The sequence below is a fragment of the Cebus imitator genome, unplaced genomic scaffold (genome assembly GCF_001604975.1).
Source record: "Cebus imitator isolate Cc_AM_T3 unplaced genomic scaffold, Cebus_imitator-1.0 Scaffold318, whole genome shotgun sequence".
NCBI lineage: Eukaryota > Metazoa > Chordata > Mammalia > Primates > Cebidae > Cebus > Cebus imitator.
The window spans coordinates 695,100-711,040 of NW_016107633.1; the positions used below are offsets into that span (position 1 = coordinate 695,100).

The 15,941-nt window shown below is 42.3% G+C and overlaps 1 protein-coding gene across 1 annotated transcript in view; it reads left to right on the forward strand.

Moving 5' to 3' along the window:
* Positions 1–3,368, forward strand: part of ZNF599 (zinc finger protein 599) — a 16,130-nt gene extending 12,762 nt beyond the window's left edge. Inside the window, exon 4 of the mRNA XM_017504207.2 lies at positions 1,684–3,368. Within this exon, the coding sequence (XP_017359696.1) occupies positions 1,684–3,209 (1,526 nt within the window). The 3' untranslated portion in view covers positions 3,210–3,368. The remainder of the gene's footprint in view (positions 1–1,683) is intronic.
* The last annotated feature ends 12,573 nt before the right edge of the window (positions 3,369–15,941 follow it).

A 15,941-nucleotide genomic window follows, 5' to 3' on the forward strand; every position in this document is an offset into this window, starting at 1 on the left:
CTCAGCCTCCTGAGTAGCTGGGATTACAGGCACGCGCCACCATGCCCAGCTAATTTTTTGTATTTTTAGTAGAGACGGGGTTTCACCATGTTGACCAGGATGGTCTCGATCTCTTGACCTAGTGATCCACCTGCCTCGGCCTCCCAAAGTGCTGGGATTACAGGCTTGAGCCACCGCGCCTGGCCTATTTCATTTTTTCTTATGTGGCAAATAATTTTTCTAAATCCATTTACTGAATGGCTCCTCCTTTTCCGGGTGGCCTTCTCTGCTGCTTCTATCATGTATCAAAGTTACATATATACATTTCTGAGTTCTCTATTTCATTTTTCCCTTTCACCATTTGTCTTAAATCTGTGCCTAATCACACTGCCTGAATGCATATAATTTCATCATAATATTAATTCCTAATGGGGTAAGTCCCCTGCTTTATTCTTCAGAGTTATCCTGGCCTCTATATCAGCTGACTGATCTCCATCCACAGTCAGCTTATCAATATCTATGAAAAACCCTATTGGGACTTCAGGAAGAATTGACAACTTTATATTCATTAATCTCTTTTCGTATAGATTTTCTTTAATGTGTTAAGTTTTATAATTTTCTTCATGTAGATCTTACCTATTTTCTGTATGTTTGCTTAATCTTTATTCAGACACGGTGAACTCATTATGTTCATCCAGCTGCTTCTCACCTTCCACCCTCCTCACCCACCACCCTCCTCACTTTTACACAAGTGAGAATCCTGAGAATCTGTTTCGCCTCTGTCTGCCTTTCCATCTTCATCTCCATCATTGTCTCATCCCATTCACATTACTCAGCAATCAGCATTCTCTCAAGACTCTCAACCCTTGTACATTCTGTTTTCATCTGCTGAAGTTTCCCTCCAAATTACTCTGTCTGGGAACTCCTACTCTCCATTTGTTTTTCTTGTTTTTTTTTATTTCTTGAGACAGAGTCTCACTCTGTCGCCCAGGCTGGAGTGCAGTGGCACTATCTCGGCTCACTGCAACCTCTGCCCCCTGGGTTCAAGCAATTCTTCTCCCTCAGCCTCCTGAGTAGCTGGGATTACAGGTGTGTGCCACGACACCCAGCTAATTTTTGTATTTTTTAGTAGGGATGGGGTTTCACCATGCTGGTCAGGCAAGTCTCAAACTCCTGACCTCATAATCCACCCACTTTGTCCTCCCAAAGTGCTGGGATTACAGACGTGGGCCACCATGCCCTGCCCTACTCTCCTTTTTAAAGAAAGCTCACATAACACCTTTTTTTGGTGCTGTGATCTAAGAGATCTACTGATCCCTCTCTGTCTCTCATCTGGGCCATGTTAAGTTTACCTTCCCTGCATTGTCATAGTGCCCCACGAGACTGCCTCTGTCAGAGCACATTTATCACACCCATTGTAATTATTAGTCTGCCCACTCTCCCTCATTTGAAACAGTGAGGAACAGCCTCCATTCCAGATTCTTTGTCCCCTGCCCTTGCTTTTCCTGCTGGGTTTCCTTTGGAAGATGTCAAGAGTCCAAGAATTAGGAAAGAAATTGCAAGCCTGGTTTTGAGAGATGTTAAAAATGCAGTAGGTATTAGAGACAGTTTTCATCTTCATTCTTCTGCTAAAGTGGTGATTTTGTTGGTTCTATGTTGACATCACTAATGTTCTTTTATTCTTTAATATTGGATTTCCTTCAGGTGAAAAAGCAAAACCCAAGACTGCAGAACCTACTGCTTCTCAGCTGGCCTTCTCTGAGGAATCCTCTTTCCAGGGACTACTGGCACAGAGATCCTCAAGGAATTCCAGGTTGGGGCAAGCTAGAGATGAGGAAAAGCTTAAAGAAATTCAGGAAGGGAACTTGAGGCCAGGAACAGACCCCCCCAAACAGATATGCCCTGGGAAGTTGAGCTATAAACATGATGATTTGGAGCCAGCTGATAGTCTGGGTTTAAGGGTTTTACAGGAACAAGTCGCTCCACAAGATGTTCTCCATGAACATGACACTCAAGGACCAGGAAAAGATCCCATGATTGATGCAAGGAATAACGCTTACACATGCACGGAATGTGGGAAAGGGTTTAGCAAGAAGTGGGCCCTTGTTCGGCATCAGCAGATTCATGCTGGAGTAAAGCCCTATGAGTGCAATGAGTGTGGGAAAGCCTGTCGTTACATGGCCGATGTCATTCGTCATATGAGGCTTCATACTGGGGAAAAACCATATAAGTGTATTGAGTGTGGGAAAGCCTTCAAACGCAGGTTTCACCTCACGGAGCACCAGCGTATTCACACTGGAGATAAGCCCTATGAGTGCAAAGAATGTGGCAAAGCGTTCACCCACCGCTCTTCTTTTATCCAGCATAATATGACTCACACTCAAGAAAAGCCCTTTTTATGCAAAGAATGTGGCAAAGCTTTTTACTATAGCTCTTCATTTGCTCAGCACATGAGGATTCATACTGGAAAGAAGCTCTATGAGTGCAGTGAATGTGGAAAGGCCTTTACACACCGCTCCACATTTATCCAGCACAGCATGACCCACACAGGAGAAAAACCATTTTTATGTAAAGAATGTGGAAAAGCCTTTTGCCTCAATTCATCCTTCACTCAGCATATGAGGATTCACACTGGAGAGAAACCCTATGAATGCAGTGAATGTGGAAAGGCCTTTACTCATCGCTCTACTTTCATCAGGCATAAGAGGACCCATACTGGAGAGAAGCCCTTTGAGTGCAAAGAATGTGGGAAGGCCTTTTGTGACAGCTCTTCCCTAATTCAGCACATGAGGATTCACACTGGTGAGAAGCCCTATGAATGCAGTGAATGTGGAAAGGCCTTTACACACCACTCTGTTTTTATTCGACATAACAGGACCCACAGTGGACAAAAACCCTTGGAGTGTAAAGAATGTACAAAAGCCTTTTACTATCTCTCTTCCTTCACTCGACACATGAGGATTCACACTGGAGAGAAGCCCTATGTTTGTAGAGAATGTGGAAAGGCTTTTACCCAACCTGCAAATTTTGTTCGGCATAATAGGATCCACACTGGAGAAAAACCCTTTGAATGCAAAGAATGTGAGAAAGCCTTTTGCAACAACTTTGCTTTAACTCAGCACATGCGAACTCACAGTGGAGAGAAACCCTTTGAATGCAGTGAATGTGGAAAGACCTTCAGCCACAGTTCATCGTTCACTCACCATCGAAAGATTCATACCAGAGTTTAAAAGATATAGGAAGGTCTTTTACAAGTGTGTACATCTTTAGTGAACTCATTGTAGTAACATACCTTTCCTTTTGAATATAACTTGAGGAAAATCTTTTGGCCAGAGAAACATCTTAATATCTGAAAATTCATACTAACGAGAAACATAATTGTCCCTGTGAAATCTCTTTTTTTTTTTTTTTTTTTTTTTTTTTGAGACGGAGTTTCGCTCATGTTACCCAGGCTGGAGTGCAATGGCGCGATGTCGGCTCACTGCAACCTCCGCCTCCCGGGTTCAGGCAATTCTCCTGCCCCAGCCTCCTGAGTCGCTGGGATTACAGGCACGCGCCACCATGCCCAGCTAATTTTTTGTATTTTTAGTAGAGTCGGGGTTTCACCATGTTGACCAGGATGGTCTCGATCTCTTGACCTCCTGATCCACCCGCCTCGGCCTCCCACAGTGCTGGGATTACAGGCTTGAGCCACCGCGCCCGGCCCCCTGTGAAATCTTTTTATGGCAGGTAATCATTTGTCGTTCAAAGAATTATGTTAAAGACTGATCCAGTTTAGAGCCTTACACTGTACCTGAGAATAATTGAGGGGAGAAACCTGGAAGTTAACGTGCATTTAGGTAAAATGTCAGCAACAGTGTTCCTCTTATTAATACTGCAAATCCATGTCAAACATATTTTAAAATAATGACAGATGGAGTAAACAATCTAGAAGAGAAAAGAAAAAGAAGTGCAAACTTGTTTTCAGTTTCCCTGTTTATGATAGTTCATCATTTGGCAGGTTAGGGGATGGAGCAGGGAATGTCTCATCCCCTTTGTGTGTTTTATCATACATATATATATATATATATATATATGTATGCTAAAACACGCGCTTTGAATGAAGAGACCCCCAAAACAGGCTTTGTGTGAGCAACATGGCTGTTTATTCACCTGGGTGCTGGTGGGCTGAGGCCAAAAAGGGCATTAGCGGAAGGGCAGTGGGATAGGAGTTGGTTTTATAGGTTTGGGGTGGGCCGTGGAAAGTTACAGAGTAAGATCAGTTACAGTGGTGGGGGTAGGGGCAAGGAGTATACATTACCATAAGTTCAGCTGCAATGGCGGGTGAGGTAAAAGTAGTTAAGATGGTAGGGTAGGGCGAGGAGTATTCACATTATCATAACAGTTAAGATGGCAGGTTAGGGTGAGAAGTATTTGCATCATCATAATAACAGTTAAGATGGCAGGGTGGGGTAAGCCATCTTAACCGGGAGAAGCTCCACTGGGCTATCAGGGATAATGGTAAATGCAGGCAGGGGTGGGGGGATGATCAGCCGAGGCAGGCAGGACTTCAGACTTTCTGAATCCAGGCTTGTACATGGAGGCCTGATAATATATATGTATATATGTCTCCAGAGCCAGGAGAATTGTGAGGGCAGCTCTGCCAACATTTATTAGAAGTATTTATTGTTCCAAAACTGTCATCTCTACCCTTGAGGGAGTGTAAGTCTTTGTGAGAAATATAAAGGCTTGAGTCATGACATACTTAACGTGTACATGCACACACATACATTTACATATATGCAGTGAATTGTTCTTCATGGTAGTTAGGTTCTATGAATTTTTTGTGCACACTGAAGTAGTGAATGCTGAATGATTATTGCATGGGAAAATATAGGGTTAGTGTCTGATCCAAACATTTTTATCAACCAGTCAACATATAACCTTCTATGGGTGTTTGTTTGTTTGTTTAAAGGCACCTTATCAGTGTTTTGTTTCTTAATTATAATTACAATAGAAGTATAACTCATGATTGAATGCATCTTATTTTTTTTATTTGAGATGGAGTTTCACTCTTGTTGCCCAGGCTGGAGTGCAATGGTGCAATCTCGGCTCACTGCAACCTCTGCCTCCCAGGTTCAAGCAATTCTCCTGCCTCAGCCTCCTGAGTAGCTGGGATTACAGGCCCCTACCACCACACGTGGCTAATTTTTGCATTTTTAGTAGAGACAGGGTTTCACCATGTTGGCTAGGCTGGTCTCAAACTCCTGACCTGAAGTGATCCACCTGCCTCCGCCTCACTCAGTGCTGGGATTACAGGCATGAGCCACCGCACCCAGCCTGAATGAATCTTATTTAACACACATTTTCTCTTTAAGTCACATCACAGCCTTTTTGTATTTAGGGACACTAGACAGCATTTGAACACTGCTTGGGGGCCATTTTACATAGCAAAATTACCCCCAATAAAAACCACAAACATCCAAAAACATGGCACTAAATAGACTGAAAATGATACCACGTTATGAATGCTGACACAAGAAAGTAAGCATCACCTTTGATCTCAGCTAGTAACATGCAGGCTTGGTGACTCATTTTTTTCATCACTCTGTACATGTCTGCAAATAACTGCAAAAATGCAAAAACCTCAAAGTATTGATTTTGGAGTTATAACAAAGAGCTGAAGACCCCATTCTCCCTCACAGTTGCCACCTCTGCTGTAGCTATGGCTGCACCTATACTTGAGCCTCGTGGCTAAGAGCCCAGATGATGGATTGGGATTTCAGATAATTTAGTGTTTACATGACCCATTGGGTGACCTTGGCCATGCCACTTCTCCATGGAGTTGCGTTACTCTCTCTAAGAGTAGGAAGGTGGACATTAAAACATTAACACGCTGGGCGCGGTGGCTCAAGCCTGTAATCCCAGCACTTTGGGCGGCCGAGGCGGGTGGATCACGAGGTCAAGAGATCAAGACCATCCTGGTCAACATGGTGAAACCCTGTCTCTACTAAAACTACAAAAAATTAGCTGGGCATGGTGGCGCGTGCCTGTAATCCCAGCTACTCAGGAGGCTGAGGCAGGAGAATTGCCTGAACCCAGGAGGCGGAGGTTGCGGTGAGCCGAGATCGCGCCATTGCACTCCAGCCTGGGTAACAAGAGCGAAACTCCGTCTCAAAAAAAAAAAAAAAATTAACACATGGGAAAATGAACCAATGGTATGTTAGGTGACATGCAGACTCAGGAAGCATATAGGAACCCAGAAGAGAGAACCAGATATCCAATACCTCAGGAGTGTCAAAAGCTTGGTCTGTTGGTGAATACAGCTCAGTGCTAATGTGGTTTGACAGAATAGAAATTAATGATGGAGTAGAGTAGCAGGGCCATATGCATAGATAGGGTACGTAAAATTCTGATTTAATTCTAATTGCTATGTCAAGTAATGGGATGGCTTTAGCAGATACACAAAAGACTTTTCCTTTTTTCTAAAAATTTAATAGTTGTATGTTTTACACTTGGGTCAGTTTCTCAACCTTCTAAAGCTGAGGTCATTAATTTGAGACCCTTTTATTCTAATATAGGCCTTTAATACTATAGATTTCACTCCAAATACTGGTTTAGTAGGTTTCCATAAATTTTGACATAATTTTCAATCAGTTCTAATTCATTTCCCTTTCGATTTCTTCTTTGATCTATGAAGTTTGATTATGGTCTGAAAACATACTTTGCATGACCTGAACCCTTTTCTATTTATTGAGGTTTGTTTTATGACCCAGAATGTGGTCTGTCTTAGAAGAATGTTCACACATTATTACTGAAAATAATGTGCACTCTGATCTTGTTGGGTAGTGTCCTATAAATGTCAAGTAAGTCAATATGGTTGAGTGTTCCTCATGTCTTGAGTCCTGATTTTCTGCTTGTCCTGTCACTTATGTAGAGAATGGTGTTTTCTTTAAGAAAATAATAATAATGTAATTATGGATTTGTCTGTTTCTCTTTGCATGTCTGTCATTTTTAAGTTCTTTTATTAGGTACATAAATATTTAGGTAATAGTCTTTGTTCTGAAGTTAACTTTGCGTGATATTAATACAGCCTCTCTAGTGCTCTTTTGCTTACTGTTAGAATGGTGTATCTGTGTCTTTTGATTTTTAAATAATTTTTGTAGTTATATTTAAAATGGTTTTCTTGTAGGAAACATTACTGGATCTTGCATTGTTATCTACTTTGAAAATCTTTGCTAAAGCACATTTAATTTAGTGTGATTATATTGCTGGGTTTCAGTTTATCATTTTGCTATTGGTTTTCTCTTTATTTAATCTGTTCTCTTTATTTTTTCGCCCTCCCCACTTCTGCCTTTGGATTGAATATTTTGCATGATTCCTGTGTTGTTAGAACTATTTAACTTGTGTGCTCATAGGACCATCAGTCAGGTGTAGGCACAGGAGGAAACATAGGAGAGGCTTGTAGCAGAACAAAGTTTATTATATTTCCAAGTCCTAGAGAGACAGTCATTGCACACCAAACGAACCAAGGGGGCACAGAGAAAGCTTCCAAGAAGCTGGCTTAACTAAGCTGTTAGGGAGCCAAGAGAGAGAATGAAGATGGGGAAGTGCCTTTTCTGGCAGCCAGGATGGAGTACACACACAGCACGAGAGAACTGTGGCAGGGCCAGCCTAATCAGACTAGTGTAGCTTGCTGGGAGCTCACAGCCTGTTTGTGGGGATATCGAGGCAGCAGGAAAATACAGAGCTTTAAAATTTACATTACAGTTTGTGCTGTGGTGCCCAAACTATATTTATAATAGTATTATAATATTATAATAGTAATCAGATGGATAACACTTGCCACCTGGGTTGTGGAGATGTTAAAGTGCCTGGGACAGCATGGCTTAGCCACTGAAGATAAACTTTAATCAAGGTAACAGTTCAGAGGAGTCCTGTTAGGCATATGATGAGGGTTTGGTATCCAATTTGTAACAAGGCATCCCACTTTGTGGAAGAAAGCCAAGAGAATGGGCCAGGTACCTCTGGATTTAAGGGAATCTGTTGGAATATTCGGCTAAGTCATGAAAAACCTTTACCACTTGACCTATTCCTCATAGTTGGCATGTACCTGTCCAGAGATATTAATGTACATACAGTAGGAGGTATCCTGTATAGCACAAACTCCTCTTCCCTGGCTAATAGTCAAGAGCCATCCTGCTCTCTGTTGCCATTTGAGCTAGAGACTCATGGGCTTATTGTATTGAGGACAGTATTTTGTGCAGCCTTTGAATAGGATCTGAAAGGGCTACCTAATGACACTGCTTGGCAGTTATGCTTTGGACTTATTTGACAAAGGCTGCTGTACCGGTGCCAGCAGTGGTGGCTCCTGTGCCTATGGCAGGTCCTATTAAGATAGGGATAAACAGTGCCCATTTTGCCTTGTGTCTGCGGATAAATGGAAACAGGGAGGTACCCAGGGACAAAGAACCATGGCAATCCCCAGCATAATCACTGTTTACCAGATTGTATTAGGGAAAACATGCAGGTGGATCAGCAAGGAAAAATATGTAAGGTGCTGTGCCTGTGACTTCTAGCCACAATAAAACCCAAATGTGCCATTATTCAGAGTATACTGTACCCATCAGACTATCATTGTAAGGAGAGTGAAGGCCTCAGGGTGGGGAATTGGCCACTGGTGGTTGGCTCCTGGGCACAAGTGGTAAGCCCATAGGGGTGACTTGGTCATAACATGTCGCCATCCCTGGTGAGGAATGAAGGCAGGTGGTGGATTTAAACAAACGGGGCTTTGGGAGGTTTTATTATTTATATGATATTAGCCAGGACAGTAGGTCTGAAATCTTTAGGGTCACTAAAAATATCTTGGTAGTGTTATTAAGTGCATTAGAAACATGTTCAGTCAAAGTGACATGTTTGGCAGCTGTGTTATTGGAGGGTATGAAATAATAGGTATATGTAAAGGTTAGTAGTATTTCTGTGTGATCAAGGGGAAGGAGATTGTAATAGGAGATGCAGGGTGAGAGAAGAAGAAGGCATCAGGGGGTAGATGGTACTCTTTCCAGGGGGAGAAGGGGTTGACTGATTTGAAGCAGATGCCTCCTGAGGAAAACAGTAATTTCCACTTATTTTTAGAATGGCATAGATAGTAGTAACCTCTACTAGATTTCCTATTGGACATGGAAGCGTAGGGTATACATTTTGGCAGAGAGCAAGGAATATACCAGAATCATGAGTTAGGCAGACAGCAAGCTCAGAAACATAGCAGAATCTTTAACATCCAAGAGAAAAAAGCAGAAATGTCCCATGCCTATGATTGCTTTAGGAGAGGCAGTCCACAGGCACCACTGGGGCAGAGGTTTTCATATCTGGGATGCAGTTGTCCCTGGCACAAGAGGTAAAGTCATCTACAATGGCAAAATCTTGGGCTGGGGCAATCTCATCTCCAGCAGCAAGCTTCTGGGCAAGGGTGAAGTCATCTGGGATGTGAGTGTCCTTTTTAAATGGGTACCCACTCAAGTTGATGTGCAACTCAGCATTTACCATGTTTGGTTGCGGCTTATTTGAGGAGTTTAGACCTCTGGATTGAAAATCAATGAAATCCCAACCAGCAGTAAGAAGACCAATAGTAACCAGAATGGTGTGCAGTGAATTTAACAGATCTTCCATTTTTGTTTGTGGAAGTGTAGGCTCAAATGGGTGCCAAAGCAGATGAGTTGCTGCCTGAACCATGGGACAGTCTCTATGGTCATTGAGTCCCAGGAAAATGCACACCCTTGATCCAGCCTTCAGCCCTGTGCTCCTGGAGAAAGATGGATGTAGCTATGACTATCTGCAAAGACTGTGTAGTGGCAGAGCTGTTGGTACCCCATAGGTAGCCTGAAACAGGAGTATTGTGTCCCTTCAGAAGTGAAGGTGAACTGCAGTTAGAGGCTATTGAAATAGGCATGGAACAGAACACACTCTCCAAATCTATGAGAGCAAAATACTTGATGGTTGTTGATTTAATAGAATCAGTAATTTTAATAATAATGGTTATTTTATATGGGGACCCTAATTGGTGGGAACGCAGTATTAAGCTTGTAGTAATGCACCATGAGGCACTTTACCCTTTTTTTTAATCCCCAGGGTTTAACAGGCAAGACTGGGCTATCAAACAGAGAAGCAGTTGGGATAATCACCTTTTTATTAATTAGGTTTTAACCCTTGAAGGCCCTGTTGTGCCCTATACCGGACCAGATTAACTGTTTTAATTGGAGATTCATGGGGTCTGATTTTATCAAGCCAGTTTGTAAAAGACTTACCTTAATTTATGATTTATGTTAGAGTATCTTTGCTCCAGTAGGAGATATTTTAGGGCAATGGGTATTATGACTTTGGAAATTTAGGCAAGGCTACATTTAAAGTGAGGCATTCCTACTTTTTCTCTATATGTAGTGACTTTCTTAAGATTATAGGAGAGGCACAATGCTTAAATTTAATGGGATCCCCAGGTATAAGTGTAATATGAACTCCAGTACTGATTATGTTCATGGAGTTTTGTCATTGGGTACATTTTAGCTTCTTTTAATTTCAACCTGATAGACTTCCGTTAGCATTTATTTTTCAGAGCAGATCTAGTGATAACTCCCTCCATTTTGTTTATCTGGGAATATGTGAATTTCTCTCTAATTTTTAAAGACGATTTTGCTGAATATAAACTTCTCTATTGACAGCTTCTTTTTTTTCTTCACCCCTTTACGTTTATTGACCTGCTTCCTTCTGGCTTCCAAGGTTTCTGATGAGACACTGGTTGATAGCAGTGAGGATCCCTTGGATGACAGGAGTTGCTTCTCTCTAGCTGTTTTCAAGATTATCTGTCTTTGGCTTTTGATATTTGATTATGTGTCTCAGTGTGGGTCTCTTTGCAATTCTCCTACTTAAGAGTTCATTCATGGTGAAGTCTTGCTGGATTTGCAAATTCATCTTTCATCAGATTTGGAGACTTTTCAGCCATTATGTCTTCAAATATTTTCTCTGCCCCTTTCTTTCTCTTCCTCTTCGGGGATTCCCAAATTGTTGGTGTGCTACAGTTCCAAAAAGCTCTGTTCACTCTTCCTCATTCTTTTTTATATTGACAATTTATATTTCCCTATTTTTAAGTTTGCTGAATCTCTCCGATTACTTGTCTTTTGAATCCCTTTATTGTATTTTTTTTTTGTTTCCATTAGTGTACATTGTGATCCAGAATTTTTTTTGTTCTTTTTAAAAATTATTCTCTTTATTTCTACCCTCAGTTTGCTCATACATCTTTTTCCTTTGTTCGTGTCTTTCTTTAGCTTTCTAAGCATCTTTAAGACAGTTGTCCTTTTCTAGTGATGACATCTGGGCTTCCTCAAGTATGTTTTCTGCCCATTCATTTTGTTCCTTTAGTTTGACCATATGTTTCTGTTTTTTGGTATGCCTTCAGGTTTTTGTTGTTGTTGAAGACTGGACATTTGACTCTTACAATGTGGTAACTCTGAAAATCATATTTCCCCTCCTTTCCCTGGATTTGCTAAATTTTTGCTGTGTTTTATTATTATGGGATAACTATGTGCCAGAGATCAGCCTAAAGTGAAAGCTGAAGAAGGTCTTTTCAGTGCTTGTATCTTTCCATGGGCATGTGAGGTGGCTTTCTGCATTCTTCCAAATACATAGTTGTTTTTTAATACAAAAAACAAGGTGCAATTATTTTAAATCTCCTGAAAGGCACTTCATCCAGTGGGGGTTGAAACAATGATGACTAGCCTACAAGCCCACAAGATCAGAAGCACCAATCCATAGTCAGAACACAGAGCCTCAGTATTTTTGGGATAAGGTACTTATTGCCCACCCTGGCTCCAGAAATCTGCACGAGAATCACATTCCCATCCCCAAAGCTGCTTCATGGAGCTGGGAGTGAGGAATGGGTAGCCAACACCACCCTGATGGCTGCAATCAACACATATTAGGCAAGCTGAAAATTACAAGTATTCAGATAAACTATGGATTCCAAAATAGTCACTTCAGAGAGCTGCCAGAATAGTTGTTCAGGTGCAGGGGCAGATTCATGACACTTCCTATTTGGTCATTTTCCCTGACATCACACTCCACATATTTGGTTTTGTAGCCTTTCATAGCATCTGAAATAATCTGTCTCCAAATATTTATGTCATCTGTTGCAGACAGTAAAATATGGAAATATGGGCACTCACCTTTAAGATGTGAAGTACTACTCTCTTCATAAGAGTCTTTTGATACTCCTTCCTAGTGCCCCTCTGGGTGCTACTTAGCCATTGCCTCAGAGAATGTGAAGAGCTACATTACCCAGAGGATGTGCTTCATATGCCCAAATGACAGCCTAGGACAGGAGTGTTTCCTGCAGCCTGCATTTTCATGGGCTGGACTATTGGCACTGCTAGAGTGGACTTTCATTTGTCTTATGACCTGACCACAACACCCAGGGGGAGCAGGTGGCTCTTTGGGACCAAGGTAGAAAGGCCAGTAAGGAGGATGGGATGCATCTACACACCTCTGTACGGCCGGGGAGACAGTTCAGCTGAGTCTGAAGAACTTGCACAATCGTTTCCCTCCTAGCACAGGTGTATTAAGTATCCCCAGTCTCACATTCTTGGACTCTCAATCACATGGCTGTGGCACACTGACATGGAGGATCGTGGCATCCTGATTCTTCAGGCCTTCTCTTCCTGCTCAGAGGGTCACTCTCAGTCGAGGGTCCTATATTTAGATCAAGTATTACAAGTGAAAGTTCCTCTTTCTGGCAATTGATGTTATGTGGTAGGAAAGTATGAACTATAACGTCTCAGTATCCCCCATTCACATATGGCAGCATGTGCAGATCTTTGGGAGAGCATGGCCTGCAGAATCCGAGACCTGTTTGAATCGTGCTGTGCCCTGACTCAGGGCTGCGGCCTTGTGCAAGTTTCCTTGCTATCCTTCACCTCCATTTTCCTCAAGGAAGGCTTAAAGGGGAAATCTTAACAATCATTCATTCCAGGTGAGAGTATCAGAGATGACTAATGTGTGAGGTGTGTTCCTGGTACACAGCACCACGCAAGGACCATCCCTCTGGATGCTATTACTAGGGAGACACAGCCTTAGGCCTATAAATCTGTCCTCTACTCCATCTTCCTTTGCTCACTGCTCTCCTGCCAAGCTGTCCTAATCATTCCAAGCTCTGTCCCACTTCCCAGTCTTTCCTTCTGCCTGGGACACTGAGTCCAAATCTCTCAGTGCCTCTCCTCTCCTCGCTTGCATCCTTCCCTGTTCTTCACCAATGTCGCCTACTCGGAGAGTCTTCCCCCCGCCGCCCTTTGGCCTTGCTAGTTCTAGATTAAGTATTTCTCATCTTCTGGAATCTTTGTGCGGGGAATGTGGCAGACTTACAAAAGTAGAGATCAGGACTTCGTTGGGTTTTCCAGGGTGGTGTACAAGCAAAGACGAAAAATAACAATCAGATAATAGCTGCCTTTATTGAGCTATGAGGGTACGTGGTTTTTGTAGCACTTCATTTAATCCCAGTTTCCTCAGAGTTAGGTTCTATTATCATTCCTGCTTTATAGAAAAGAAACCTGAGGCTTCAAAAACGTAAGTTACCTTCTCAGGGTCACACAACTCTTGGCAGAAACTCACACCCTGTACCTTGATCCCTTGAGCCTGTTCTTCCCTCTTCACCACCATTCCGCCTCAGTGGGCTGGGGAAGCCTGGGGTGACACCTGACAAAGATTTTCTCTTCAACCAAACTCTAGCCAGGCCCCTCTGAGCCTTCATGAATGGGCCTGTCAACTGTGGCCTATTAAGACTTGAACAACACTAACAATTTCTAATAACTTTTAAAGTGCCAGCCCAAAAAACTCAAGACTGCCCAAAGAATTTATTCCGGCCAACACCTGGAGATAAGGCCCATCTCCCAGCCTCTGTGGGAGAATAGGAGCCTAACTCAAAGTGCCAGTAGCAAACCCAGATAGACCAACCCCCTCCGAGGCTTCCTGTGTTTTGTAATTTTTTGCTTTTCTGACTCTGAGCCCCTACTCACCACCCCCTCCCTGTTTCCTCACCCTCCCTTTAACATACTCACTGACCTTTGTACATATCAAAGCTGAGTTCATTTCATGCCACATTCCTTTCCCCATTGCAATAGTTATCACCAATTAACTCTGTTCTCACCACTGTCATTAATGTCCAGCTTTGTTCACCTTTGATACACCTAGTGAACTTTGCAAGGTGGGCAGGCCTCCTTCAGCAGGTAAGCGTGGTAATAAATGAGCTATGTGACACATTCCAGGCAGAAAAAATGGCACGGCCAAAGGAAATGTTTTTCGTTCAAGGAGGCAAGAGAGGCTGTATGGTTGCCAAGAGAAACCCCAGTTTTCTGAGATCTGTCCTAGGAGGGCAATATTGTATGGCTTTTTACTGAATGTTCAAATGTAGCCTATATTCCTAAGATGTGTGACTCTGAGAGACGTGCTAGAGCTGCCTGAGTCTCAGGTCGCTAGCATGAATATGATTATGGCATTTACCTTACAGTATGTGGGAAGATCACTAAAACCAGGAAAAACAGCAACAAACTTCCATGGCACGGTCACTTTGTTGCTTGCGTTATAAATCTTTAATTCTCTCAACCACCTGGGAAGATGGGAATTATTTTTGTTTTGATGGAAAAATCAGGAAAGCAAGTGACTTCCCCAAGTTTATAGGGTAAGCCAAAGTCCCAATAGGCTGAATTCACACCTAGGAATTTGGGTCCACAACTGAGAACAGTTAATTGTTTGAAAGCAGCACACAGTGCAAACACAAGGCTCAGTTGCTGATGCTATTAACAATATTGTATTATGATCATTATAATTTTTCCCTATTTATCTCTAATGCCAGAGTACTTACATTCTGCACCTCTTGGGCCATACGGCCTTGTCATTGTCTTGTATCTTGCATCAATTACTTCTGCACATAAAGCTTTTTTCTCTAATACAATTGCAATTTGTTTAAAGCAGCAAAGAATTAAGCTCCCAGGAAGTGCTCAGTGATATGTGCCTTGGTTCTTTCTAGATGTTTACCAACAACTGAGCTCTAATCCCATCTGACTGGCCCAAGCCTAACAAAGAAACTTTGACTTTCCAGGCATCAGTGACCTTCACTGGCAGGCTGTAACCTCCATTCATGTCTCTGTACTGAGACATGACACTGAAGACCTGTAGGCTTCTGGTCTCAGTGCGTAAAGCCTCCCCTTTCCTCCACGTGGAAGCCTGACACCTCCTTCACTCGGCCCCTTTTACAAATCTGTAGGGCACCCTCCTTCCTTCCCACAGACCTGCTGAGTTACCATCTCATCTTCTACCTGGCCTCTTTGTTTCTGCTCAGATTATTTAGGGTAAGAAACATTCTCTCCCTCAAAATGGCTCAGACACTCAAGAATCTGTTGGAAGGAAACGAGGGTGTAAAATCTTCTTCTAAACATGTGAAACAGTAAACACATAAGAGTGACAAGTGATTAGATGTGACATTTGAGACCAGAATGTTGAAGCAACCATGAGAGGATGACGATGAAATAAATAGCTAATACTTATTGAATGCTATTGAGAGGCCGGGCATTGTTATAAACACTTTGCACCAATTAACGCATTTAATCTTCTTAATAATGCTGTGAAATAGCTTTACCATTTTATAGATGGAGAAACTGAGGCATGACACAGTGAAATAGTTTGTCCCAGGTCACGCAAAGCCAGTATACATGCAACATGGATTTAAACCCAGGAACATAATTCCAAAGCTCAATGCTCATCACACACACACACCTTGGAGCTCTTAAAGGGTATGGTGTGTTTCTTACCTATCAGGCCCACAGTTGATGCTCAAGAAATGGATAATAGGTATGACCTATGAAATAATAAGATGTCAGTGACATAACATCATTATGACGTTGGCCCAATCTTCTAACAAAGTAATAGTCTCTTCTTGCTCTCTT